Here is a 27,049-nt window from a genome sequence, read left to right as displayed (position 1 = left end):
GCCTCCCCAGTTCAGAGCTCCACTGAGACTGGTGGTGCTGGTTTCCAATTCTCAAGGCAGATGGCCAAGGCTAGGGGACTCGGATGCGGTGCCCTCAGACCACCCTTGATAATCAAGAGCGTGGTGGCCACAAAGGGAATCATGACTTGAAAGCATCTGTAAACACCGCAGGTCTTGTGATGCTTTCCTGGAAGCATGGCCGGACTCGTTCGTTCATCGACTAACACTTCCTGAGCATCTGTCTAGGGGGGCAGATGGGATCAAGGTTAAGAACAGGAGCTTTTTTTTTTTTTTTTTTTTAAGGTTTTATTTATTTATCCATGAGAGATGCAGAGAGACAGGCAGAGAGAGACATAGGCAGAGGGAGAAGCAGGCCCTATGCAGGGAGCCTGATGTGGGACTCGATCCCCGGTCCCCAGGACCACATCCTGGGCTGAAGGCAGGTGCTAAACTGCTGAGCCATCCAGGGATCCCCAAGAACAGGAGCTTTGAAGTCAAGTTTCCCCAAGTTGCAAATCTTGGCTTGGCAGCACATTAAGACTTACAGAAGATTACCTAGTTTCTTGGTGCCTCAATGTCCTCGTCTGTAAAATGGGGGTAATAACGATACCTAGGTGAGCAGGATATTACAGAGACTGAGCAAGAGAATCCAGGGGAGGTGACTGGGCACGGGACCTGGCACCTGGTTAGCAGTCCGGGAATGTCAGCTGCTCTCATTATCACTCCTATGGGCCCCAGACATGAGCTCTGTCCCTCGCAGTAGGAGCTCAGCGTCTGGTCAGAGAGTCAGATAAAGAGACGATTCCCAGGCAGGATAGGAGGTGTGAGGTGCTGGAGTTGGTCCAGGGTGCCAAGGGGAGTGGCACAAAGGTGCTCTGCACGGTTTCCCACTGGAGCCGCGGCCTGAAGGGGAGTGCATCCCGGAAACTGGGCGAGTTTAGCATGACGAAAGCAAACAGAGTTTTCGAGCAGAAGGAGCTTCTCAAATTGGCCACTGGCCTCTTCCCGCCCATCTAACGAATTCCATATGCTGGCAGTTTCTCCTTATTATGTATTGTTCTTTCCAAGTAGGAGGGTAGAAAGCAGACATGGGGAACCTTCTTTCTATTGAGGGTCACAAAGCAGCAGGGAAGGAGGGGAGGGGGCGGGTGGCTTAGTGACAATACACCACACACAAGCATTACGGAGGGGAGGGCAGACTGGTGAGAGGCGGCATTTCCCCGAGTGCGGCTCTGTGCCAGGGGTACCGTGGTGACCTTGACAAAGTCCAGCCATTTAAGTGACTGCCATTCTTACTGCAGGAAGACAGTTAATAGACACGTAACAAGTGAGATCATTTTAGAGCCCAGTGAATGCTCTGAAGAAATTAAAAGAGGGTGATTCAGGAGGACGATAGCCAGAGGGGCTGCTTTATGGCCAAGGAGGCCTTTCCCAAGAGACAGTATCTGATCTGCAGCCTGAGCCAGGAGGAGGCAGCAGGTGCACGAAGGCCCGTGCAGAGAGCACTCGCCTAGAGGGACCAGGGCCATGCTTGAAATGGAAAATTATGAAATAGCTACGATTCACATGGTTCTATGGCTATGGGTTATTCACACGTGGACGGAGGCTCCCTTTCCAGTAGAAGAGCGCCGCAGGCCACCCACGGTCACGTTTGCTGGTCACTGACCCCGTGCCCAGGTGAGCGGGGCCGCTGCTCTGCAGGTGGCAGGACAGAGTGAAGAGCGGGGGTGACCGCCCTCTGGTCGCCAGCAGGCCACGCCTGCCCCCTCCCCGCCCTCACGCTTCCCTCCCACCGAGCCACACAACGTCTGTACACGGGGAGACTTCTTAGAGCAGAGTTTGCAAACTCGCTGCGCACAATCCATATCTGGCTCTCAGTCCTGTTCTATTTGGCCCACACAGAGTTTCAAAAGAAAAAAAAAAAATAAACCTGAATTAGCTGCCAACCTAGAAAAAGAGCCAGAAGATTTTATAGAAAAGTTTGGCTCTCCAGCTTCTCTTTAAAAGCCAGATTTGATGGCATTTGCCCTGCATCCCACAGGCAACGCGTGGCAGGAGCAGAAGGGCAGCTGTCTCCTTCGGGCGGGGGCCACCAGCCCTTCGCCGCGGCCACCCAGAGCCTGCTGTGCCGGGCCCCGCGGCTGCCGAGAACCCCAGCTCACCCTCTAAAACGCTTCCTGAATTACGTAGAAACACGAGGCAGAGGCCTCCCTGGCTGTCCTCAGCGGCCTGTTTCCTGCGTCCAGCCCTCAGCGAGGGGCCCGTGCGCCTCTGCCACGCTGAGCGAGCGCTCGATGCGGGTTGCCCAGGCTGCTCTCCCTGCATCTGCTTTATTTATTATTTATTTATTTATTTTTTAAATTTTTATTTTTGCATCTGCTTTAAATTATGAATTTAATTTGTATACATGCCCCGGAGCTGTGGGAAATATAGCGTATAGTTTTATAAATCGACTAAATTAAAAATGTGTACTTATTTTGAGTCCCCTAAACTAGCTGCCAGCCACGTACACACGGAGCGCTACTTCTGGCTGCAAAGGCTCCTCCACGCTCCCACTTCCACGGGCGGAGAGGAGTCAAGCGCAGCTCTTTCTACAGGAAGCGGCTTAGATTCTGGAAAGGAGAGAGCAAGTAAGCCTCTCCTCACCTATCCCAACGTCTCCTATGTAAACGCCTGCCCCCACCACCCTACCCACTCCGGATTTACACCGACTGAACTACAGCACTGAGTGTACACCATCGCTTCTAGACTTGCTCCACGGTAGCTGGTGTCCAGTCATGGCCCCTCAGCCACACGCTCGCCACTGGCACCCACAAGTCTCATCTGCAGAGAGCCACAAGTAAGGCCAGTGACGGACGCGGCTTGAGGACATGTCCTCTGGCCTCCTTGACTTCTGGGTGGGACAATTCTATCCCTGGTGAGGTCTCCATGGCCTGAACCTAATTACCCCTGCACTCATCTGCTCATTCATACACCTGTTCTGGCTCTTTCCTCCACCCCCTGAGGCTCTAGCCTGAGACCATGTCCCAAATAAACCCTTTACACATGAGTCCCAGAACCTGAGTTCGCTTCTGGGAGACCCCTGACAATGCCTGTTTATCTGGTTCTGAGCTGCTCCTTCCCAGCTGGACGACTGTGCGAGCATCTTTTCATCTCTCCAAGATTCAGTCTCTTCTTCTGTAAGACGGGAGATTAATACCACCTAGTTGGTTGCGCTACTGTGAGGACAACATGACCTAATGCTCTCAAGCATCAGTGGAAGAGGAGTTTCCAGAAAATACCAAATGCTACTGTTTCTGCATTCAGTCAACATTTACAGAGGGTGCAGGTGTGTAGACTGGAGGGAATTCAAGGACAAATGAGGCCCCTACCCTCAGCTAGCTTTCCTTTCTGATGGACGGCTTTCCTTGTCCACACAAGGAAGTACATGCACCGTGGCCGAAGTCCCAGCAGCTCCCTCTGCCTCAGGGCACCTGTCCTGCGAGGACCTTCACACCTGGATGACCTTCACACCTGGGGACACCTGGATGTGCAGTGAGAGAGGAGCCCCACCCTGCCGGCCCGGTAGGTGCTGCCCTGACTCCTGCCTGCCCCCACCAGCCTTGCACCCCAGGCCCTGTCCTCCGTGGCCCCTTCCCTACTGTCATCTATTCCAACACTAGCAGCATGCAGCTCTCTCTCCACCCTGTGTGTCAACTGCTAAAGCTCCCCAGTAAGCCCCGGGGAGGGGGTGGAGGCTCCCCCAGCTAAAATATGAGCTGCCTCATGCGGCTTTATTGATTCAGTAAAATAAATCTCTGCAGGAGCTAATATTGACTTTGGCTATGAAAATGGAAGTGAACAACCAACTGCATATTGATTGGGGAAGGAGCAGAGACTGGCTTCTGGGTGGAAAAAAATATATAATTCTGGCTAAGAGGGGACAGCATAGGGTGTCCAGAGAACTGGGAGTCAAGCCTCTGTTGTGGCTGTCAATGACCACTGCTGGGGGGTCTCTGGGCAAGGGACACACAGCTCCTCTCCGGGCCTTGATCCCTCACGAGGAGAGGGCTGGATGGGCCACCAGTCCCCGGACACCAGCCCGTGGCCAGTACGAGAGGCAGCTCCTAAGAATTACAAATTCCTGGGGTGCCTGGGTGGCTCCCTGGTTTTGATTTTGGCTCTGGTCATGAGCTCAGGGTCGTGAGATGGAGCACTGCGTCAGGCTCTGCACTGAGCATGGAGTTGACTTAGGATTCTCATTCTCTCTCTCTCCCTCTCCCTCTCTCCCTACCCTGATCTCTCTAAGAAAAAAAAAAAAAAGGAAAAGAAAAAAATTATAAATTCCTGGAACCATCCCTAGACCTCTGATGTGACAGTTCTAGGATGGCACCCAGCAACTGTGGCACCAGTCACTTTATTGCCCCAGGCCGAGAGCAGATGCTTCCCTGTGGATACTGAGAGTCACCTCCAGGAACCCCAGGCCTGCCAACTGCCTGGCAGAGAGGGACAGAGAATGCGTTCCTGGCAACAAGTGCGGGTGACCTCTGGCTTGGAATCAAGGGAGCTGGAAGGAGGGAAGAGGGGAAATAACAGACAGAGGGAATGACCGCAGGAAAAGGCCAGCAACAGGAGTGGCCCACGCTGGGACAATTAAGCAAAGGCATGTCAGTGTCTCAAAGAAGGAGGGGTCCCCTGTGGAAACGGAAGTCCCTGTGCATCAGCAGAGGGGAGAGAGGAGGAGGAGGAGGACCGGCCCGTGGCTGCCCACTGGGGGCACAGCCAGCCTGGCCCCACTTGGACTGAGGCGATCCCTTCACAGACCCTGGAGCCACAGAGACCTGAGAGGCCGAGGGACAGGGAAACCCCACTCGTCAGCCACTGTCCTGTCTGTCCAGAGTTTTCCAGGTGAGAGGTGGTGGGAGTGAGTGCGGAACGATGCCAGACCTGTGCTGGCTGCAGGGAGGAAAGACTTCCCCACACCAACCACCACTCGGACTAGTGAGGGAGCCCTGCTGGAACCGGCCACGTGGGCCATGCTGAACCTCCCCAGACTGGCCCTGGTGGCAGAAAGTGTGGGTGGGGAGAGAGATGGAAGACAGGAAGGCCCCTCTTGCCATGTCCCTCTCGATTAAGGCCAAGTGGCAGACAGAGGAGAAGAGGTTTCTGGTGCTTATGCTCCTTCCTGGTGGGTGAGGGGAGCCTTAAGGGCACAGCCAGAGTTCGTGGGTGATGACAGGGCATCGCGACTCCAGGGAAGAGTCCTGGGGTCTCAGTCCTGAGTTTGTCCCACTCCCTATGCCTGTGCCCAGCCTGGCGCCCTCTGACCCGCTATCCCTATACAGCGCTCACCTGCCATCACTGTCACACCCACAGGGCCAATGCCAGGGTGTCATAGTGGGTGCGACCAGCCTGCCCTGGCTGCACCTAAGGATCTCACCCAGAAAAACAAGGCACCACAGCAGATATGTGTGCAACTTTGGGTCTGGGTGTATGTGAGCACCCATCTGAGGCCTGTCGGGGGACAGGTTCCTACAGCAGAGTCCCAGGCTGGGCAAGTCTTCATGATCATCTAGAGCAGCAGCCCGAACTAGAGAGAAGAGAGCTCAAGGCCTGGAGAGTCAAGATGACTTCTCCAAGCCACACAGTTCAGCAACAGTCAAGCTGCCCTGGGCCTGAGTCCAGTGTCCCCACCACACAACTCTTCGGCCCTGGAGTCACACATTGCCCTCACCTGGTAGCAGCCTGTGCTGTCCTGGCTGCTGCAGCTGCCTGGGGAACGTGCCTGGGGTCCCCCTCCCCACCCTTTAATCCAATCTGCAGCTCTAGCTTGTTAATTTTATGCTTCATCAGTCGGCAGCTGCAGGAGCCTTTAGGAGGGAAGAGGCTCTGCAGACAGAGCCTTGCTCTCCTCCACCTTGGCTGCCTCCTGTTGACTTCTGTTGGGTATTTTTTTATTTGTATCTTCAATTATATAAGTAATGCATGACCACAAACCCTACTGTAAAAAAGATTCAAGCACTAAAAAAATAATAATAATAAAATAAATAAAAATAAATAGATGACCCCTTTTACCAATTCCCTCTCCCAAGGAAGGGCTGTGACAGTTCAGCGTACCCCTTTTAGATTCTACAGCCTAATTCCAGCCTGCTCTATCCTGCCTTATGAAAACAATGTCCTGGTTCCCAGGGATTCCCTGATCTCAGCAGAGTCCATTCAGGAAGGGACCCACGTGGAAGGGAGGATGGTATAGGAGCTTGTGGCAGAGCAAGGTCAGAGGCAGGACAAGAGACGGACACGGGTACCTTACCTTTCGGTCGTCCTTGAAGACGTCGGCGGTGGCGGTAAAGTGCGGGATGACCTTCTTACAGTGCGGGCACCCTGCGGGAGAGGGGAAGGATGGGAGGCTGCACGTCCAGGGGAGGTTGCAGAGCCAGGGGTCCTTCCTGGAGCTGACAGAGAAGCCTTTCCAGGAGCTTCCCTCCACCCAACAGACCACGGGGGTTCATCTGACCCCCACTGCTTGCACACCACACTGTCAGGGTCCACGCGTCAACCCTGCCGCTCAAACACTGCCCTGTGTGTCTGCTGTCAGCACAAAGGCTTCCTGGGAGTTCCTGAGCAGACATCGGGCTTGCTCTTGCCCAGGACCTCCCACCCCGCATCCTCCCATCACACACCGGGCCGAGGGGATAGGGGTGGAGGAGACATTCCTGTAGTCTTGCCCTCCCAGTTCCTTCCCCGGGCGGCTGCCCTGGGAGCTGGGGTATAGAGGGGAGCTCTGGGCGTGGCAAAGGAGGCTGTGTGCTCAGGATTCTCGGAGCCTGTTACAAAGTCCCCTTCTTGTCTCCTAGGGACAATGGTGAATCTGTCTATGTCATGACTGAGAAAACAGGACTGGGGCAAGCGGAAGCAGGGGCAACCAGCCCCCCTCCTCCATCCACCGCCAAACCTCCACTGCTCACGTTCTCCCGCTAGCTTCTCCATTCCCAGCAAATCTCCAGCCCAGACCAAGCAGCCAAACCAAGCCCCCGGTCCTCATGCTGCCCTTCTACCCTCTGCTCTACAAGCAACCTGAACCTTGGATCCAGGGGCAGGAGAGCTGAGGTCAGGCTAAGAGGAGGACAAGCTACAGGGAGTCCCCGACGCTTCTCAGAGCCTGGGTTCCTGACCGAGGGAAGAGGCCCATCAACTCCAGAGGCCCTGAGAGTGACAGTGGTGCTGTTGTCACCTGGCATCACAGGCCCCCTTTCAGCATTAGCTGATGCCAACCCGCCATCCCCCAGACACTGAGCGCAACTGCCAGGAGAACAGAACTGCTTTGAGGGAGGAGCTCCCTGACTGTGGTAATTAATTCTGATTAAAACACAGGTGGGCGAGGCCAAATGCCCCCATGGGAGAGCTGGAGAAGAGTCGGGCCAGCCAAGGCGTGGAACGGAAATGGTTTTCCTCATCTGCTTCCTCTCTCTTCAAAATAAGATAATAATGACTGGCGTTTCAAAGAGTTTTGTGAAGCCAAATCAAGGCTAAGCTGCAACTTAAATATGAATTTAGCACTTGAGCCAGTTCCTGAGGTGGGCGCGACCACCCATCCGGCCTGCCTGGGAGCTGGACGGTGACGGGGAGGCGCAGTAAAGGGATTTTCCCAGCATCCACTGCAGGTGTAGAGAAGAGAGCCGGGCTGGTTATGGGCTCTATCACAGCCGAATGCAACAGAGCGCCTAGCATAGCCTCACTTGTGATAGATGCTAATGGATGATTTAATTGCCTCAATGGTAATTATATGAACACTTTACTCATCTGACCCAGCAGAGGGAAAAATAGCTCAAATTCATGAAAATTTCACACTATGAAGGAATGATGGTTCATACATTCTCAAACATTTAGAGGTCACAGAGTGTTGGTTGACAAGGCTTGTCAGAGCACCATCCCTGTTGCACCTACAAGTCCCTCGGGAGTGCGACATGGATGCCCCCTAAAGCATGAGGCTGGCTGGAAAATACGTTATCACCTCCCCCCCAATCTTGGATCACTATTAATTTTTCCTTTTTAAGCTCTTTGCTTTCTGAAAGTATAAAGGTAATTGTTAGCCTAGTGCAAATTCCCATTACCATCAATTTAAAGTATCTAGGTCTCAGATTAATCACCTTCTGGTGCATCTAATTTTATCATTATCCAAAAGAAAGAGCAAGGGAGGTGAATAACTGGAGGGGAGGTTGTTTTAAGAAAGGGCATGGGGGCAGCCCGGGGGGCTCAGCGGTTTAGCGCCGCCTTGGGCCCGGGGCGTGATCCTGGAGACCCGGGATCGAGTCCCACGTCGGGCTCCCTGCATGGAGCCTGCTTCTCCCTCTGCCTGTGTCTCTGCCTCTCTCTGTGTCTCTCATGAATAAATAAATAAAATCTTAAAAAAAAAAAAAAGGGCATGAAGATGTTTCCAAGAGGTGTCTGGTAGGCCAGAAGAGGCACGCTTTTTAAATTTGGGCTCTTTACAAAGGCACCACCTTTGTGTAGCAGGAAACCAGAGAAGCTTCCCAGAGTGGGGAGTCCGAAACAAAGACCAAGGACAAGAGAGAAAATGCTAGAGACTCTGGCAAGCTGGCCTAAGAAGGGGTCACCAGGACTGGGCCACTGAAAGCAAGGCTGGGGGCGGCAGCAGGGAGGGCTTGGAACCGGAGAGAACAGTGAAACAGGCAGAGGAAGATTTGTGTAGAAACTGGAGAAGCAGGAGGTGGGAGGGGGCGGGGGAGAGGACATGTGGGGAGGTGGGAAGTGGGGCAGGGAGGCCGGAGGGGGGAGAGAAGGAGACTGGGGAAGGCTATGGGGGTTGGCTTTTGCTTCTACTGTATACCGACCTCATCAGGTGTGTGACCTTCCTGTAGTATTAGGTTCTTTATATGCAAATAAGCATGAAGATGTATTGTTTCCTGCCAGAGTAGACTGCGAGGCCCTTGAGGCTAAGCAGGGACCAGGCCTCTTTCCCTTGTATCCTGGGCCCCAGATACCACCCAGCACATAGTGGTTCTGTGAGGGGGAGTTCGTTACCCAGGGGGTAGGAGTCCTGACCCCAGAGGCCTGGGGGAAAGAGCAGAGCATTTCTAGGGCAAAGTATGTTTGTATGTATGTATTTATTTTTAAAAGATTTTATTTATTTATTCATGAGAGAGAGAGAGAGAGAGAGGCAGAGAGAGGGAGAAGCAGGCTCCCTGCAGGGAGGCCAATGAGAGACTCGATCCAGGGTCTCCAGAATCACAGCCTGGGCTGAAGGCAGGTGCCAAGCTGCTGAGCCACCCAGACATCCCAGTCTGGATGTTCTAAAATCCACTCAGTAGCTGGTCAAGGACCTCAACTTCTGTGGCCAGGCTTTCCCTGCTACTGAGAAAGCGCCTCTTCTCTAAATTACATCTGCGACAGAAAGAGCACCAGCCCAGGCTGCAGGGAGGCCTCTGTCCATACACTGCTCTAAGGCCTTGTGTAGGTCACGCATCCTCTGCTCTCGGTCCTACACACCCCACTCTGCCCAGATGGAAGACAGCTCCTTAGAACCCACTCAGCCTTCTAGGCATGTTCTAAGTACAGATGAGACGGCGAGAAGCTCCACAAGAAAGAGCCCGAGTCCCACTCCCAGTGGAGAAGAAAAAGCAAAAATCAGAGGGACACATTGGCTGCCAGGGGGGCAGAGGTCTGAGGCTGGGAACGGCCAGCAGGAGGCAGCCCCTCCCGGAAAGCAAGGGGGAGGAGAGACATTATGGATTATTGACACTTGAAAAGTGGGGCAGGAGAGGAGCCAACAGGAGGCCTGGCTACAAGCAAGTGGGTTTATGACTAGATGGAGTTGCCTGGCTTCTCCGCAGAGAGCTTTATTATCCCCACTCCATTAAGCTGAGCTATAACCTAGGGGAGGGAGACAAGGCCACCAAAAGAGTGGGGAATTCAGGAGCCTTCCCTTTTAAGTATCAATTAACTTCAAAACGGAGCACAAAAAACCCAAAGGTCACGAACATACATGTCACTTCCTCAACTTAAACTGATTAAAACGAGGATCGAGGAGGGGAAGCTAGCTCAGAAGAATGTGATGTGCTTTTCCCACAGCTTCAAACCCCGTGGCCTCAAAGCCACGTGGGGAGGTCGGGGATGGGGCTGGGCTGGGGATGCTCAGGAAGATGAGAACGGGGGCCAAAATGGGCTAGCTAAACTCCAAGGTTTTTTGTTTTTTGTTTTTTTTTAAGATTTTATTTATTTATTCATGAGAGATGCAGAGAGAGAGAGGCAGAGACACAGACAGAGGGAGAAGCAGGCTCCATGCAGGGAGCCTGATGTGGGACTCGATCCTGGGTCTCCAGGATCACACCCTGGGCCGAAGGCAGGCGCTCAACTGCTGAGCCACCCAGGCATCTCTAAACTCCAAGGTTTGAAGGCAAAGTCAGTGCCCGGTGGGATGGAGGGAGCCCCGGGGTGGAAGGAAGTGGCAAGTGGGAGGCAGGTAGCCTAGAAGATTCCAGGGACATGAGGAGACTGAATAATTTTATGGCAGGTTCTTGCCACATATAGAAGCAGAGGGCTTTAGGACTGATGTGAGAACAGCTCCCCAGAAAGAGGGAGACACCTTGACAGACCTGATAGAAGGAGGCCCTGGATTTTCAAGGACCTCGGCCTTGAATGACACCGGGGAGCCTTGTTCACAGCAGAGATGGGCCAGAGTCCATGGGGCTGCCCTGGTCCCTGGGGAGGATCTTCTTGGTTTGGGCGGGCCCACCCCTTCACCTCACACCATGGTGAGCACCCCCCCCCCAGCTACTTACAAGGGGCATAGAACATGACCAAGGTGTGCTTCTTCTTCTTCAGCGTCTCCCGGAAGCTGTCCCCTGCCAGGTGCAGCACGCTGGTCTGCTGCTCTTCCCAGGTGGGCTCTGGGGGTGGAGGGGCCTCAGGGCTGCAGGTGTGGGAGGGGGGAGAGGAGACAGTCATAAGGAGAGCCTTGCGTCTAGGCAAGCACTTCCACCCGGACCCAGAGGAGCACGAGAAGAAATCACTTTGCATCCTTTCTAAAATGTAATTTAAAAGCTGAGCGTAGGCATGAACAAATCTGTACCATCAGCAGAGACTCTGGGTCCCTATGAGGAGTCTATCAGGAGGCCACTGTGTAAAGGTACAGAAGTCCTGAGCCCCTTGTAGGGCGGGACAGCCTCTCCAGGCGTCAGCGGTCATCTTGCCACGCGTACAGAAGCTCCTGTGCCTGGGCTCCTGCCCCCCCAGGCAGGCCTGCAGTCACCCGCAGCACGCCCCTTGTCTATGAGGCTGGGAACACCACCGGCCTCGCCCAACACTGCTCACCCTGCTCCGGGGTGACCAGCCTCAGTCAGCGTGTAGCTATCTGCTGTTCGTGCTCTGCTTAAGGATTCTTTCCGAGCTCCTAAAAGAATGACTATTTGTCTCTAGGCAAGACCCATAACCTCTTGAACTTAAGTTCCTTCATCAAGGAAACAGGAATGAAAACGCTGACCTCGGGGTGCCTGGGTGGCTCAGTAGGTTGAGATTCTGACTCTTGGTCTTGGCTCAGATCATTTACTCACCGGTAGTGAGACTGAGCCCCACGTCGGGCTCTCCGCTCGGCAGGGAGTCTGCTTGAGGAGTCTCTCCCTCTGCCTCTCCCCCATCCATACACACACGTGCACTCTCTCTCACTCTCAACTAAATAAATCTTAACAAAACAAAACAAAAAAAACCCCTCTGACCTCAGAGGATCTGAGGATGAAATGGGCAACAGATAAAAAAAAAAATCAATTGGCAAAGCCTGGGAAGGTATTCCCACTTATGTGGCGACACTGTCTGCTAGAGCGTCACAGAACAGCTGGCATCGATAATAGAAACAGCTTCCTTTCTCTGAATATGGCCACACTACCACCATGCCAAGCAGTAGTCTACTTTAATTCTCTAGACAAGTCTTTGGGAAAGTGTTGTCTCCATTTGCAGATGGGAAACTGGGGTGTAGTGGGGTCAAGTAAATGGCCCGAGGTCATGATCTAAGCTCAGGGCTCTCAGACTCCAAAGTCCATGCTTTTCTCCCTAAGAGCTTTTCAGGCACTCAGCAGCAGGGACGGCGCACGGAAGGCACACAGGTCCTCAGTGCTCACTACCTGCATCCAGGCTCTGATTCCCCTGATTCCCTTGGCTCTCTAACCACAAGTGCAAGCACCAGGGACTTGCCTGAACCCCCACCCTGCTAATCCCCACAGTGTACCAGTCCTGGCACCAGAAGCCTCCAGAAGGAGGCTAGAGAGGCAGGTGTGGATAGCAACCTGCTTCTCATGCCAAGAGGTCCAAAAGGGTGAGTACCTTGACTCTTCTGGGAGTGAACCACTGAAGCCACCCCCAGGGATGAACAGGACCAAGTGGGAGGCGCGGAGACCAGGACCCTGCCAGTGTCCTCACCTCTGCCCAGGAGTCTCTCCTAAACCCAGTGGTAACTTTGCTCCCTTTCTATAAGCGAGTTATTTCTCAAAACACCATGGCTGAGGGTTCCATTCCCACCTCCTGAATCAAAGCCTCAGGGACAGCAGCCCCAGAATCTGCACTTTAAACAAGCACCTGCAGACAAGGTGACACATATGCACACCCAAGTGTAAGCACAAATGTCCTATTAAATAACTCAATCTAGACGCTGCTATTTTGCATGACTCTCAGGTCACATTGTGACTCAAGCGCGGGTTCTCACATGGGCATCATTATGCCACGTAGCAGGGACCTCTGCAAAGGCTGGAATAGGTCTTCTTTTGCTTTATCTTCCCCGCCCCTGTGCTGAAATGAGGAAATATTCTCAAATATTCAAGCAATATGTGCGTGCGTGTGTGTGTGTGTGTGTGTGTGTCTCGGGCTAGCACTCAGGGGAAGAGTGTGGACAGGACAACGTCTCCTTAACTACATCTTAACAATTTCTGCCTCTCAAGCAAGGCCTGGGGCTTCCTCCACTTCCCCGGGCACCTGTATGATGGTCCCCCTCTCTCACAGGACAGGGAGATGCTAAGAACTGCAGGTTCCAAAGACCCTGGGTGAGTAGGAAGTCCTTGGGCCAGTAATTAAGAGGCTACGCAGGTCCTCTGGACTTGTAGGCTGTTCCAGGCTGAGTTGCAGGGTGACCCTCTCCTCCGCCCCATCCACATGTTGAAGTCCCAGCCCCCACGTTCCTTGGAATGTGACTGTATTCGGAGATGGGTGTCTTTAGAAAGATAATTAAGTTAAAAAGAGGTCCCTGGGGGGATGCCTGGGTGGCGCAGCGGTTTGGCGCCTGCCTTTGGCCCAGGGCGCGATCCTGGAGACCCAGGATCGAATCCCACATCGGGCTCCTGGTGCATGGAGCCTGCTTCTCCCTCTGCCTGTGTCTCTGCCCCTCTCTCTCTCTCTCTCTCTCTCTGTGACTATCAAAAATAAATAAAAATTAAAAAAAAAAAGAGGTCCCTGGGGTGGGCCCTACCCTAATCTTACTGGTGTCCTTCCAAGAAGAGGAGGTTAGGACACAGATGCAGAGGGAAGACCATGTGAAGACACGGAGAGGAAGAAGACAGCCAAGGAGAGAAACCCCCTCTGCTGACATCTCATCTTGGACTTCTGGTCTGTGCAACTGTGAGGAAATAAACTTCTGCTGTTAAGGCCCTAATTCTGAGTCACCTGTTGTGGGAAGTCGGCAAACTACTACCCAGACTGAGGGAGCTCTCCGTGTTCGCAAGCCCGAACCACTGCAGGCTGCCTCACGGGCACTACCGGTGGCCTAGTCAACCCCCAGCACACCTGGGCCTGAAGGAGTCCAGCTCTGCGTGTCAAGAGCTGTGTGCGACCCTTGGCCATTCAAAGCAGAGGGAATAAAACACCACGATGAAGCCTGGGGCTGGGACGCAGGGAACGGGGGTCCTCCGAGAAGAGAGACACGCCACCCGCTGGCACAGGTACCAGTGAAACTGCACCCGGGAGGGCTACCAGTGACATGCTGGATGAGGACGTGTGGCCTGCACACCAGAGGTGGCCTTAGGACTGGGAAGTCAAGTCTGCCTCGGCTCCCGTGGCCTGGAGCCAAGGCCAGCGGCCCCAAAGGGTTACTCTGTGTCCTCTAGGCCAGCTCCAGCGGCCACAAGTCCGGATGTGCTACTGAGACCACCAAACTTACTTTCGCATCCACTCAATAAAGTTCTTCTTTGTTCTGAGCGCAGGCACTGCGTATTTCTCTCCGTTCTTAAAATACTTCAGTGTAGGAAACTCGGAGATGTGGAATCTCTCTGCCAGGGCCTTGTTGACAGTGGCATCGACAGCTGCAAGGACACCAGAGCTCTGGGATGGGGGAGAGGCCAACCATGCATGACAGCCTCAGATGTGGTGTTGGCAGAAGAGGAGCCCTGATGCCAGCCCCCAACCCACCCAGGACCCGCCAGCACTTCACTGGGGTGGTGGTGGGGGCAGCTGGCCCCCTGGGCTCATATATCCCAGGATATGTCTGCTGGAATGTCTATTATTTCTCATTTGTGGGCTGAAATGGGACTTTTAAATCTGCCCCAGCAATCAGGCTGCGCAAACTACGGCTGTTCCCCACAGCTACGGTCCCAGAGACAAGAAGGTGAACTTGGGGGCTTCACCCCAGAGCCATAGCTGGCAGTGGGAACACGACCCTATAGTCTCTCTGCACCCCTTCATCCCTGGTAGGGGCCCAACCTATCAAAGACGTGTACTTGGGGACAATTTAGTACTGCAGACCTCCAGGGACCAGGACAGTGGCTGTGGAGCTTGCAGGGCAAAGTCACCGGGATGGTTGCTGTCATTGATTCTTTAAAGGAAAATGGCAGGGGGAGGTCAAGGAGAGGAAGCTTACGTCTGCTTCTCCATGGAGGACTTCCGCTGCATTCTCAAACTCTGGCTTCATTTTCTTACAGTGTCCACACCCTGTGGGGGGAAAAAAAAATCAAGAGAAACCATCCCCATGGCACGGAGGCTCCAGTGAGGTCCCCCGCCTCTGGAAGACAGCTGGGCCCTGTTCCCAGACACCAGGGGTACCTGAGAGAAAAGAAGCACCAGCTCAGGGGAAAGAAATCTTTTCCCTAATCCACTCGGTGGGGGAAGGGGAAAGACCGCAAGAGGCAAAAATGAAGTAACCACATAAAAAATCCTGGGAACATATATAGATAGGTCCTGTGTGCCAGGCACTGCTCTAAGCCTCACGACAGCCCTACAAGGTATAAACCACATGATCTCCATTTTACAGATGAGAAAACTAAGACACAAGACAGTGGGCGACTGGCTGAGGCCACATACACAGCCAGAGGTTGCAGACCTAGGCGGAGAACCAGAGCCATGTGGCTGCAGGCCGTGGCCATAGGCAGCGTGTGCTTCGTGCCACTATGGCTGTCATCACCCCACCGCAGGGCGGAAGGGGATCTGTGCCTTGACCTGGGAATAAGCCTTCACAGAAGCAAGAATACATTCCGGTTATCCCCGCACGGGAGGGCGCATGATAGGGTAGGCACAGGGATGTGACCGGTCATTTCCAAATGCCTTTCTCTTGGTATAAAGACCACTCTGTCCTCTCCTCACCACCACACAAATGCAGTAATGTCATGAATAATAAGACCTGATACACTGAAAAGCAAACAAGCACTTTGATAAGTGATGTCAGGACATTTGTACATGGCTTGCTTGCTTTCTTTGTTTAAAAGATTTTATTTATTTTTATTCATGAGAGACACACAGAGAGAGAGAGAGAGAGAGAGAGAGAGAGGCAGAGACACAGGCAGAGGGGAGCCCTCTCTCCTGCGGGGAGCCCGATGCGGGACTCGATCCCAGGACCCCAGGACCCCAGGATCATGACCCGAGCCGAAGGCAGATGCTCAACCGCTGAGCCCCCCAGGTGCCCCTGTACGTGGACAGTACATTCTGGCTTCTAATGCTGCAGGGCCGTGAAGCGAGGAGGTGCAGACTGGGTGAGGCTCGAGATGGCTTGAAAGGGACCTTGGCGGTGTGGAGGCCAGGCAGGAAGCAGGCCAAGCAGAAGGCAGGGGCCAAGCTCTGCCTTCTCATGGTGGGTGCTGCTGTGTGGAAGCCGTCAGCACCGCAATGCTCACGACTGACTTGGGGCAAAGGGAGGCAGACAGACTCTCCAGGATTAGCCGAGGGGACTTCCCACAGCCTCCAGAAGCCACTGGAAGCTACGGAAATGGCTTCTGGCTCCTATGTGAGCACCCGGCCGAGGCAAGAGCTCCTATCTCCTCCAGGTCATTCCCCAGAGCTCAGTCCTGGTGCCACCAGGGACCATGTCCCTTCCACTCCTGCCCACTCCCAGCGTCCTCAGTCTGCTGACCCATCCCTTCTAGGGATAATAGGTTGAACAGTGGCTATGCTGCACCCCGCACCCCACAGTGACAGCAGAAACTGTACGTCATCATCCAGGTCCCAGGCCGGAGAGCTGTCCGCCCCGCCTCTGGACGGAGCACTCGGGCGGCACGAGATGATCATGGGTGGAACCGTCCCTGATGGAGGCCGGCCCAGGGAGCAGCTACGATTCTCGGCTGCACCAGCCTGACGGTCCTTCTCAAATGGGCCCAAGGATGAGCGACAGCTTTGAGCTCCTGGTCTGACTGGAGCCCACTGAGGACCCCGTGAACCGTAGGGGTATCAAGGTCATCATGACTTTGAAACGCAAGAATGTCGTTTTCCAGAAGTAAACATGTAGTGCTATCACAAACCATTTGTTACTTTCTGAGCCATCGGGTTACAAAGGGTGTTTTGTTTCGTTGTGGTAGGTTGGTTGGTTGGTTGGAACTGAAAATGTGTTCTCCCCAAAGAGACAATTTCATCCACAGATTCTAGGCAGATTCTCAGGAACGACCACAGACGCCCATTTCACAGGATGGGCCTGAAGCAGAGGGAGCGTGCAGTGCCTCCCCCAGACGGAAAGCACGCGGCCTGCGGCCCGGCCCCGCTCGGGACACCATGCAGGCCTGTCCCACACTCCCTGCAGGTGGCGGCGACCCACCGCAGCACAAGGGAGGAATGTCTTCCTTGGCTCAGGCTGGGTCTCCGGGCCTTCTTGGATCACTGACACTCTGGAGAATTTAATAAAGCTGCTTCTCCCCTTCTCCCACACTAATGCATAAATAGTCCAAATTTAGGTATAACTTCATGGGGACCCAACCCCCTGACTGGCTCCCCGGTTAAAAGCCAAGGCAGGGATCCCTGGGTGGCGCAGCGGTTTAGCGCCTGCCTTTGGCCCAGGGCGCGATCCTGGAGACCCGGGATCGAATCCCACGTCGGGCTCCCGGTGCATGGAGCCTGCTTCTCCCTCTGCCTGTGTCTCTGCCTCTCTCTCTCTCTCTGTGTGTGTGTGTGACTATCATAAATAAATAAAAAATTAAAAAAAAAAAAAAAGCCAAGGCAGACGAGGACCGACTCTGGGGCATTCACTTTCCCATTGGAGGTAAGACAGAGGCACACAGAGTTGTCCCCATGGGTGTCCCTTTCACGCTGACCCATGTGTCAGGAGTAATGAGATATTTTAGGGAAGATTCTACTGACATAACATAGAATATACTAAAATGAACTTTTTTTTTTTTTTTTTTTTTTGGTTTTCACTAAAATCAAAGGAATAAGTCATTCTGTGGGAGCTTATGGTTGGGATGAAGGGGTTCTAGAACTCTAGGAGGGGACTCCCCCTGGGTCTACGTCCAGGCTGACAGCTCCCTGCAACCTGCCCCAGGAGACTTACCCCCATTCTCCTGCTGCTAGGCTGGCCTTCCCTGACTGACGGAGTAGAGGCTCACCTTACACAAAGGCAAGTCAAGAAAAGGAAGCTCAGAGACAGTCCTGAGGCTGATCTGTCACCCAAGATTCAGCATGCCCTGGAGAGGAGCAAGTGAGTGGCCTGAGTCAGACCCACTCAGCCCAGGAGGCCGCAGGGAGAACACCAGGGCAGGCCTAAAAAGACCTGGCCTCAAGGCTCCAAGTGGCCTCCAGAGAAGGCAGGGGAGGCAGAGAGATGCAGCCCTGGCCTCTCCCCTAAACACCATATGAATGCTGCGCTCAGGCCAGTGCCAGCAGGGCCCGCGGACAAGGTGGGCTGTGGGAAGGAGTGGGGATGGGGGAGGAGAGACAAAGAAAAGCCAGCCATTGCCTCTGACACAAAACCACGATTTCTTTCCAAAATATCCCAGTCAATATGGCAGGACCCCTGAAGATGAGAAAATTCACCTTCATACCTTTATCAGGTTTTGGCCCTTTGAGGCCCTGCCCTGCTGAGGTGGCAAATAGACTCCGGATCACAGGCCAGCTTCTGCCAGTGGTGGGCCAGAGATGGACTCTGAGCTTGAGAGCTCGTTCACTGGGAGGAAAGGTCTGTCATGGACAGAGGAAGGAGAGACAGAGGATATGCCACAGAAGTCCAGACTCTTTAGCTTGTGCTCATGCCTCTCTCCTGAACTTCCAGCCCAGGCTCCTGTGTCTCTCCTTACTGCGTCTCCACACCCTTTATTTAGCAGCCCAACGAGACCGGTAAGACAAAGCTCGTTAGAGCCAGAAATGGTAGCTCTGAGAGATGAAGTGATAAACCTGGGGCCCCAATATGGGATTAAGGTGGACCTTCTGGGCTGGAGTTCCCATTGCTGTGTCCACACGAGCCCCCTCCCCCGACCCTTTCTCCAAAGTCCTTCTGTCCAGCAGCACCCGCTCCTCACCATCACTGCCGCTGCCCTGAAGGACCAGGCCTCTCCACAGAGTCCCTATCAAGCTTTGAGTCTTCCGTTCACTCCACCCCACCAAAACACCCACTCCTCTTCACTCACAAAGTACTTCTTATTCATGCATTTCTGAGGCATTTAATTTTGGACTGCCTTGTGACTGTTCTATTGCTGTCTTCTGATATTTAGGAGCACCCAGGACATCTTTTCAAGACGTAAATCTGATCAAACTCCCTTGGCTAAAACTTCGCAATGGCCTCCCGTCACAGGTAGATCGGAATCCCAATTCTCAGATGGCCACACCACCTGACTCTCCGACCGTCAACCTCAGCTCCGGTCACCTCCCTCCCGTCCTCCATGCTGCAGCCTGCGGCCTTCGCTCTCCTCTATCAGACCAAGCTCGCATCCACCTCAGGGCTCTTCACGTACGGCTACCTGGAACACGATCTTTCCCCCAGGACTGGGGACGGCTGACCACTTCACGTCAGCAGGCCTGAGCTCCAATTTCGCTTCCATGGAGAAATTCTCTCACCATCGAACCCGCAGGAGCCTCACACGTCATGCTCTCTTCCGCTATCCTGTTTATTGTCTCAACTGTACTCAACACAGTTGGACGGATCTGCTGATTTGAACCTGTCCATCGCGTCTGGAATGTGACTTCCTCATAGGCTCGGCGGGCTGTGCAGCTCACCATCACATCCCTGGTACTGAGGATGATACTCCACACACTTTTTGGATCAATTAACCTCACGGCTACATTGTTCAGGTTTGCACCTGTGCACATCAGCTTTAACCGGACTAAATTCTTTTGGGGCAACGGTCATGCCTGTACCTGAATAGTTGTCAGTTTGACCAAATCGCCCTATTCAGTATAACTGGCAGCCAAGCCAGTTACTGTGCACGTACCCTCCCCTCCCCACCACCACGTACACATTTCTGCTGCTCCTCACAAGGTCTGAAAAACATCTCTGGAAATCCCCAACATCTGTGGATATTGTTCTACAGCTTCTCATTCATACCCTAGAGCAGTCTTGGCTTTTGCTTACAGCATCAATTCCCTCTGCTCCCTGAACAAGATACGAAGGCTAAGCAATAAACTTCTATTAAGAGAGTTTATGACAAAGAGACTGGCCAGGGCCCCAAAGAGGAGAAAGGTCTGGCCAAGCAAACATCTCCCTTGCTGGCACCCACTTCCTCTAGAGACCGGGGTCATGGGTGGACTCCTGGGCCTGGCCTTCAGGATGTCCTGGCTGTGTGGGCTGCGGGACAGCCAGAGGAGGAGTTATAAAGCAGGAGCAGGACTCCAGCCCACTGCGTTTTAGTGTCCTGATTGTGATTTGATAGGCCATTAAGTTTTACTGCCAAACTTCCTTGTTGGGTTTTTATCATCTGTGTAAGTGCGCTTACGCTGATTTTCATGACCTGGCACAGAGGCTGCATGTCAACTTCTCAAGCACTCTTTCCTGGCTATGGGAATGGGAGCCTCCTGTCAACCCCGAGCTTTCCAATGCCTTTGGATTACATTAATTACATGTATGGTTTTATTACAGGCCAGCTACAGAGCCTTTCCTGGATCCTGGAACCAGAATTTTCCAGGGGGCCAGGTTAATCTCAGCTCCCTTGTAGCTGAGGCTCTATAGGAGCCTGGATTTTCCTATCCACATTTCTGCTGCCTTGCTGGATCTTGGTTGAGGCTTTTCAGGGAAGTGGGGCTCCTACAGAGGCTAGCAGAAACACTCAAGTTTTAACATTGTGATGAGCCCCCACCCCAACCCCCTGGAGACCTCAGGGCTCTTTCAAGGCTTCCAGCTGTCTACACAACAAAGCTGATTCGTAGACACTCACAGATACTCTGGGGCAGTCACACACTGATGGATGCCTCCATCTACCACATAGCCCTCTTTTTGTGCAAAAAGAGGTGTTTTTTTTTTTATTCCTTTATATTAGTGGAAAATGTAGATAACAAGCTTTTAAATTTTTTCTTCCAGGCTTCTATCTTAAGGAAATAATCTGACATGTGGACAAATATTTATGCATGAAACTGTTCTTTGCAGTGTGATTTATAATGCAGAAATACGGTAAACAACTCAAACCTTCAACATTATGGTGCCGGTTAAGTAATTTATGGTGCTATTATACAATGGAATATTATGTGACCACAAAAAGCATGCACAGAAAAGCATTTTTAGTAACATGAGAAAATACAAGCTAATCTTTAAAAAAATGTAAAGGAAAAACATGCATGAAGAAAAGGATTTAAAGAAATAAAATTGGGATGCCTGGGTGGCTCAGCGGTTGAGCATCTGCCTTCAGCTCAGGTCGTGATCCCAGATCGCGGGATCGAGTCCCACATCGGGCTCCCTGCATGGAGCCTGCTTCTCCCTCTCCCTGTGTCTCTGCCTCTCTCTCTCTGTGTCTCTAATGAATGAATAAATAAAATCTTAAAAACATTAAAAAATAAATAAATAAAATTAAATCCTTTCCTCCCATCTGGCATAATAGAATAAAGAATCCAGGGATCCCTGGGTGGCGCAGCGGTTTAGCGCCTGCCTTTGGCCCAGGGCGCGATCCTGGAGACCTGGGATCGAATCCCACGTCGGGCTCCAGGTGCATGGAGCCTGCTTCTCCCTCTGCCTGTGTCTCTGCCTCTCTCTCTCTCTCTCTCTGTGTGACTATCATAAATAAATAAAAAAAATTAAAAAAAAAAAAAAGAATCCAGATAAATTAGAGAATGAGATGAAAAAAACAAAAATATTAGAACAAAATGCAGGGCACTAGTGTTTTGGATTTCCCAAGCAAGCCATGAATCCCAGAGGTCAGGATGAAGAAATGCAGGCCTCAGAGGTATAGGTTTTAATGTTTGCTCTCCCCTTTTGGCTAAGTGACCTTTGGCCAGTTTCTCAATCTTTTAGTGCCTCTCTTTCCTAACCTGTAAACTGAGGATAAGCATGATCTCTACCTCATAGGATTTGTTGCGAATATTAAATTAGTACAGGGAGTGCTTAGAAGGAATGCCTGATCCATAGTAAGTGCTCCATAAATATTGTATTCACTATTTGACTACACAAAATGTAAAGCTTTTGTGCAATGAAAGGCACCATAAAGAAAGTTAACGTTGGCAAGAGACTACAAAGAGAGTATCTGGAACCCAGAAAACAGATAAAGATTACCGTTCGTAAGTAGAGAGCTCCAGCTCAAGAAGAAAAAGCCCCAGCGGAAAAATGGGCAAAGCATACAATAGGTAGTTTGCAGAAGAAATATAGAAGGCTGACTAGCACATGAAAGGATGCTCAATTTCTCTGGAGGCCAGGGAGCTGTGGACAAGTTGCTCTTTTGCCCACCTTGGCAGACACATAAGAGGTTGACGGTGTCCGTGGCTGGCGAGGATGCAGGCTCTGACACACACGGCCAGGAGTGCTGAAACCCTTCTGGAGGGCAGTTGGCAGTTTCATGGAAGTGCAAGCATGCTTATCCTATGGCCCAGAGCTTCGGTTTCAGGAGGTAGTCATAAATATTTAGATATGTTCCCAAATACATATGTTTACAAATGTTCATTGCATTGTTTGAACAATCAAAGACTGGCAGCAAATGTCTAGCAATGGGGAATGATTTGAAAATCTACATCTCAATTATTAAATACTATTTAACGGTTAAAAGATGGAGGTAGATTTACACACCAACATCTACATGTACATAAGAACATCTTCAAGACCCAATGGTAAGTGAAAGAAAGCAAGCCACGGAAAAAGAGACAAGAAATGATCCTATTTGCATTAAAAAAACTCAAACCAAAACACTATTGTTTACATAGAAGTACAGAAGAAGAAGGATGTGCCCACTGGAGCAACGGGGTCAGTCGGGTCAGGAGACAGGGTGGGGAGCCAGGGTTTCACTGCTTGCACTATAGTCTTAAATGTATCCCTTGAACCTTGAACTGCCAAGAACAAAAATGTCGTTAATATTATCCTCACAGGGGCACCTGGGTGGCTCAGGGCTTGAGCATCTGGCTTCGGCTCAGGTTGTGATCCCGCGGTCCTGGGATCGAGTCCCACATCGGGCTCACCATGGGGAGCCTACTTCTCCCTCTGCCTGTGCCTCTGCCTTTCTCTGTGTCTCTCGTAGATAAATAAAATATTTAAGGAAAAATATTATCCTCACATTATTTGTGCAATTAAAAAATACAAGTGATAGTACAAAGGAATTTTATGGCATGATGGTTACACAAATGTACATATATCAGAAAAATAAGTCAATTACCTATTTATAACTAAAAAAAAATTAGGGGCACCTGGGTAGCTCAGTGGCTTAAGTGGCTGCCTTCAGCTTGAGTCATGATCCCAGGATCCTGGGTTCCCCCTCTTAGGGCTCCCTGCTCAGCAGGGAGTCTGCTTCTCCCTCTCTTTTAGCCTCTCCCCCTGCTCATGCACATGTGCTCTCTTTCTCTCTCTGTCTCAAATAAAATAAAAAACAACAACAACAATTAAAAACAAGGGTGGAAAAAAGAAACTAGAAAGAATGACACCAAAAAAGTGAAAAGTAGTTGCTTCTGGATAATGAGATTATAGGTAGTTTTTTTTCCCCATAGTCATTTATACTTCCCTGCACTTTCTAGATTTTCTACAAAGACCGTATTACTTGAGAATAAGACAGAAAGTAAGAAGCAGCAAATCTGGAGTCTGACAGGGATCTGCCACGGAATCCAGAGAGGCAGCCCAGCTCCTGGAAGGCAGGCCAGGCCCAGAAGCCTCCAGCACACGCTTCTAAGAACACATCTGGGCCTGCTGCCAAGGAAAGGGGGTGGATGGGGAAGGGGTGCCCTCCCTGGAGCCCCTCTTTGTTCCTTCTACCATCCCCATGTGAGTGACGCTCACTCAGGCTGTGTTATTACAGCACCGTGTCCTCCCCTGGCCTACTGCGGGCCTGGAGGTACACGGAAAAGGAGGAGCAGTGGCTGTGGCTGCAGCAAAACACGCAGTGACAAAAAGATGAGTGACAATGTATGGTCTGACTTTCCTCCTTCAGATGCTGCAGAACGAGACAAGAGGCTCCACGGAGCAGCAACAGTCAGCGTCCCACTGCCACACCCCTTCTGGACACCATTTTTGTCCACTGGGGGGCCGAGGACAGGGCCTGGGGCTGCAGCCTCCCCCATCCACACCAGGCCCCCCAATCAGAGCCAGATGGACGACAAACGGGGAGCGCTGAGCGGTGGAGGGCTGCCCCCAGGCTCTACCCTTGCACTGTGCCCTGCATGCCCTCCTCTCAGAGCCCGCTGCTCCCATTGAGACCATCCCCTCCTAACCCCTACCCCCCAGAAGGCTCAGCCTGTGATGGAAAGCAAAGTCCACGGGGCAAGCCTGCCTGTAAACCTCAGCTGCCATCACTCCCTTGGTGTAACCGGGGCCACAACTGGAGCTCATGTGCGTGGAGGGGTCCCCGCCGTGCTGGGCCTGTGCTTGTTTGTTCAGTGATGATTCAGGCCTCGGAGGCAGAGGATGCAGAAGGGTCTGTGTGAGGTTTCTAGACCCATTCCAGCCAGAAGCGAAGGGGAAGGGAGGGAAGATGAGGAGGCTGAGGGTGGACGTTAAGTGGCAGGAAAGCTGGAAAACAGGGTAAAGAAGCAGACCGTTGGAGGTCTGATGACTGGCAACAATGAGGGGCCTGTGTGCCTTTCCTGCCGAGAACCCAGGAGTGTAGCACCCCATGCACCCCGTCAAAGTTCTAGGCACGGAACCTAGTACTCTGCCTCTGGAACCTAGAGGTGCCAGGGAACCCCACCCGGGGCAGGCACCAGTCCGGTGGAAAGCTGAAGACCCTTTTACTCCCTGGCCTTTCAGAGCAGAACCTTGAGCAACAGACATGGAGCATATACTCTGTGCACAGAAGAAACACTGTCAAGAGGGGCTGCGGCTCTTCCTGGGAGTATCAGGAATGTCAACTTTCTTCTGTGTATTTTCCCATATTATCCCTTTACAAAATGTACATGCATTCCTCTTTAATTGCCAGAAAGTCATAAAAATAAAGTCAGCTTTTCACTTTGAGCCCTATTTCAGTCTGTTGGCGTCTTTAAAAAATCTTAAATGCAATTGTTCGATATTTTAGCCAGCTATCCTTTTTCCAGCTCTAACCTTTGCAGATTTAGAAGTATGCCTTGTTTTTTTTTTTTTATAGTTTTAACAAAACTGCTGAATAAAAAACAAGTACTACCCTCTCGACAGAAGCAAGCTGGGCTCATAGTCATTCAGCACCAAGGAGGTGCTGCAGTCTGGGTGGCCCCATCCCGTCCCTTTTCCCCATCACAGTCAGGAAAACAGACACTTGCTTTTGATAAAAGAAAGACATGCTAATTCATCAACCTAGTAATCTTGTCACAAGAGACAAACTAAGTATATGCAGCAATCCTTAGCAGAAACTATGGTCTTCTGTGTTGACAGATGCCGACTTGCTTTTTTCTAAGTCTCCAATATGGGCTGTTTCTAAACCACTCCCTGTTTGATCTGGGATGGAAACCTTAATACTACTGTGATTTCCAGAATTCACCTTTTCTGCACTTTGAAAACCTGGGATAGCCCGGCCAGTCCCTGGCCTCCGGATGTTTGTCCTTTTTCCCGGTCATTCAAATGCCACCAAAGTGGTTTCACAAGCACCGTGGGTCCTCTGGAGCCCTCCAGCAAGCGGTGCACAGCTAGGCAGCCAGGAGCTCTCTGCTCCCAGCCATCCCCTCCTCGGTTCTGAATTCTCTCAAAAACCACACACGTTCCATCCCCTTCCAGGTGACAGGCCATGCATGCTCCCAGATACGGAGGGCTTGCATAGAGAGATTATTCGATGGGAGCCTAACAGGAAGCTCTACCTCATGCTTTTGCCCGCCAACCTGGCAGAAACAAAGCCACACATGCACACACATGCATAGCTGGGGGGGGGGCGGTGGCTGGTGGGCACCTCACCAGAGAATACAGACTCCCTCACAGGCAGACACCCTCAGAGGTCTCCGTTTGCTAAATCTGCAGCCAGAGCCCCTCCCCCACAGGGTTCTACATGGAGCAGGGTGGCTTTCAAAATATTAATAATGACTAATGGGGGAAGACAAAAGCTGCCATCTGGTTTCCAGTTCTTTCTCTCACTTAGCTCTAAACACCTTCATCATTGGCTTGTTTTCTCATCCATTAAGCCCCTACTCCGTGCCCACAGACGACCTTGGGTGGGGGAAGGGGGGAAGTGATGAACAAGATCTTCTGGTCAGGGAGGGAAGAGCATGTGGTAGGGGTAGGAGGGGAAGAGAAAAGGAGGGACACTAGGCCCCGGACCCCGCAAGCATCAGCTACTACAGTGGATTGCTCACAACCTATGACGACAAGAAAGAACACAATCAAAACATCCCCATCTGTCTGGTGCACACTGTCTCTGGATAACATACAGGATTCATCAAAGGGGACACATGCTCTTCACGCTGCGAGGCCCAAACCACAAACCACTGCTCAAACCGCTCTGTACTGTGTCGGGCTGCAAGGACGGAGAGACGGGGGTGAAGCTCCCCAGGGAGACTGAAAACAGCCTCCACTCTCTGCCTGTACTCCTGCGACGGGGGTGTAGACCCAGGATCTTCCCAGGGTGATCCCAACTCTACCTGCTGTGTAACTTCCTGCCACATTTGCTTCCATCAGCAGCTCCCGGATGGGCTGGGAGGGCACATTTCAGCCAGGCAGACACTGCAGATTCTCAGGTCCCACCAACCCTAGGGACATGAGGCCCTGGCAGGGCTAGGGGTGAAGTGCTCCTTGGACCCCATCACGGCCCTTCATTGGGAGATTCTTTGAAACTTAGTTTTTTGCGTGTTTTGTCAGTTTTCTGGAAATTCAGAAGAAGGGTCGTAGGAATACTTTTCCTTTGGATTCTCTTAACAACCTGGCACTCATGAGAAAGGAGTTGCTGGGGAAATCTGTGGTAGTGATTGGCTTATGAGGATCTCCCGACTAACCAAACCCATGGGATACTAAAAAGCAGGGGGTCGGGGGATGAGGGCAGACCAGGGGTGAGCAGTATAGCATTTAGGGAGCAGCGAACAATTTGTGCCATTTCTGTGTGACAGTCCCCTTATCTGTAAAATGGGACTAATCATCCTTGCCTTTCAGCACTGTGGGTAAGATGAAAGGAGGTGACCCTGTGGGGAGCCACTTTCTCACCAGAGGGTGATACCCAACTGTTGGCATAAATTAATACTGCATTGTCCTCACTGAATGTGCCTCCTTGGACTGGATGGTTATGGCGCTGATCCACCAAGTAGTTACTTCTTGCTTGTTTTTCTTCTTCACAATCTCTTCCCTGCCCTCACTGGGCCAGAGAGCTGGCACGAGGCTCTGAGAAGA

At 52.1% G+C, this 27,049-nt stretch overlaps 1 protein-coding gene across 1 annotated transcript in view; it reads right to left on the bottom strand.

Moving 5' to 3' along the window:
- PDIA5 (protein disulfide isomerase family A member 5) overlaps nt 1–27,049 on the bottom strand; it is a 101,639-nt gene that overhangs the window by 904 nt on the left and 73,686 nt on the right. Inside the window, exons 12-15 of the mRNA XM_025475101.3 lie at nt 14,831–14,901; nt 14,135–14,295; nt 10,779–10,909; nt 6,290–6,360 (exon numbers count right to left, since the gene is read on the bottom strand). Of these exons, the coding sequence (XP_025330886.1) occupies nt 6,290–6,360; nt 10,779–10,909; nt 14,135–14,295; nt 14,831–14,901 (434 nt within the window). The remainder of the gene's footprint in view (nt 1–6,289; nt 6,361–10,778; nt 10,910–14,134; nt 14,296–14,830; nt 14,902–27,049) is intronic.

The sequence above is a fragment of the Canis lupus genome, chromosome 33 (genome assembly GCF_003254725.2).
Source record: "Canis lupus dingo isolate Sandy chromosome 33, ASM325472v2, whole genome shotgun sequence".
NCBI classification, from domain to species: domain Eukaryota; kingdom Metazoa; phylum Chordata; class Mammalia; order Carnivora; family Canidae; genus Canis; species Canis lupus.
Note: the sequence above shows the minus strand (reverse complement) of the source record. Positions and strands in the feature narration are given on the sequence as shown.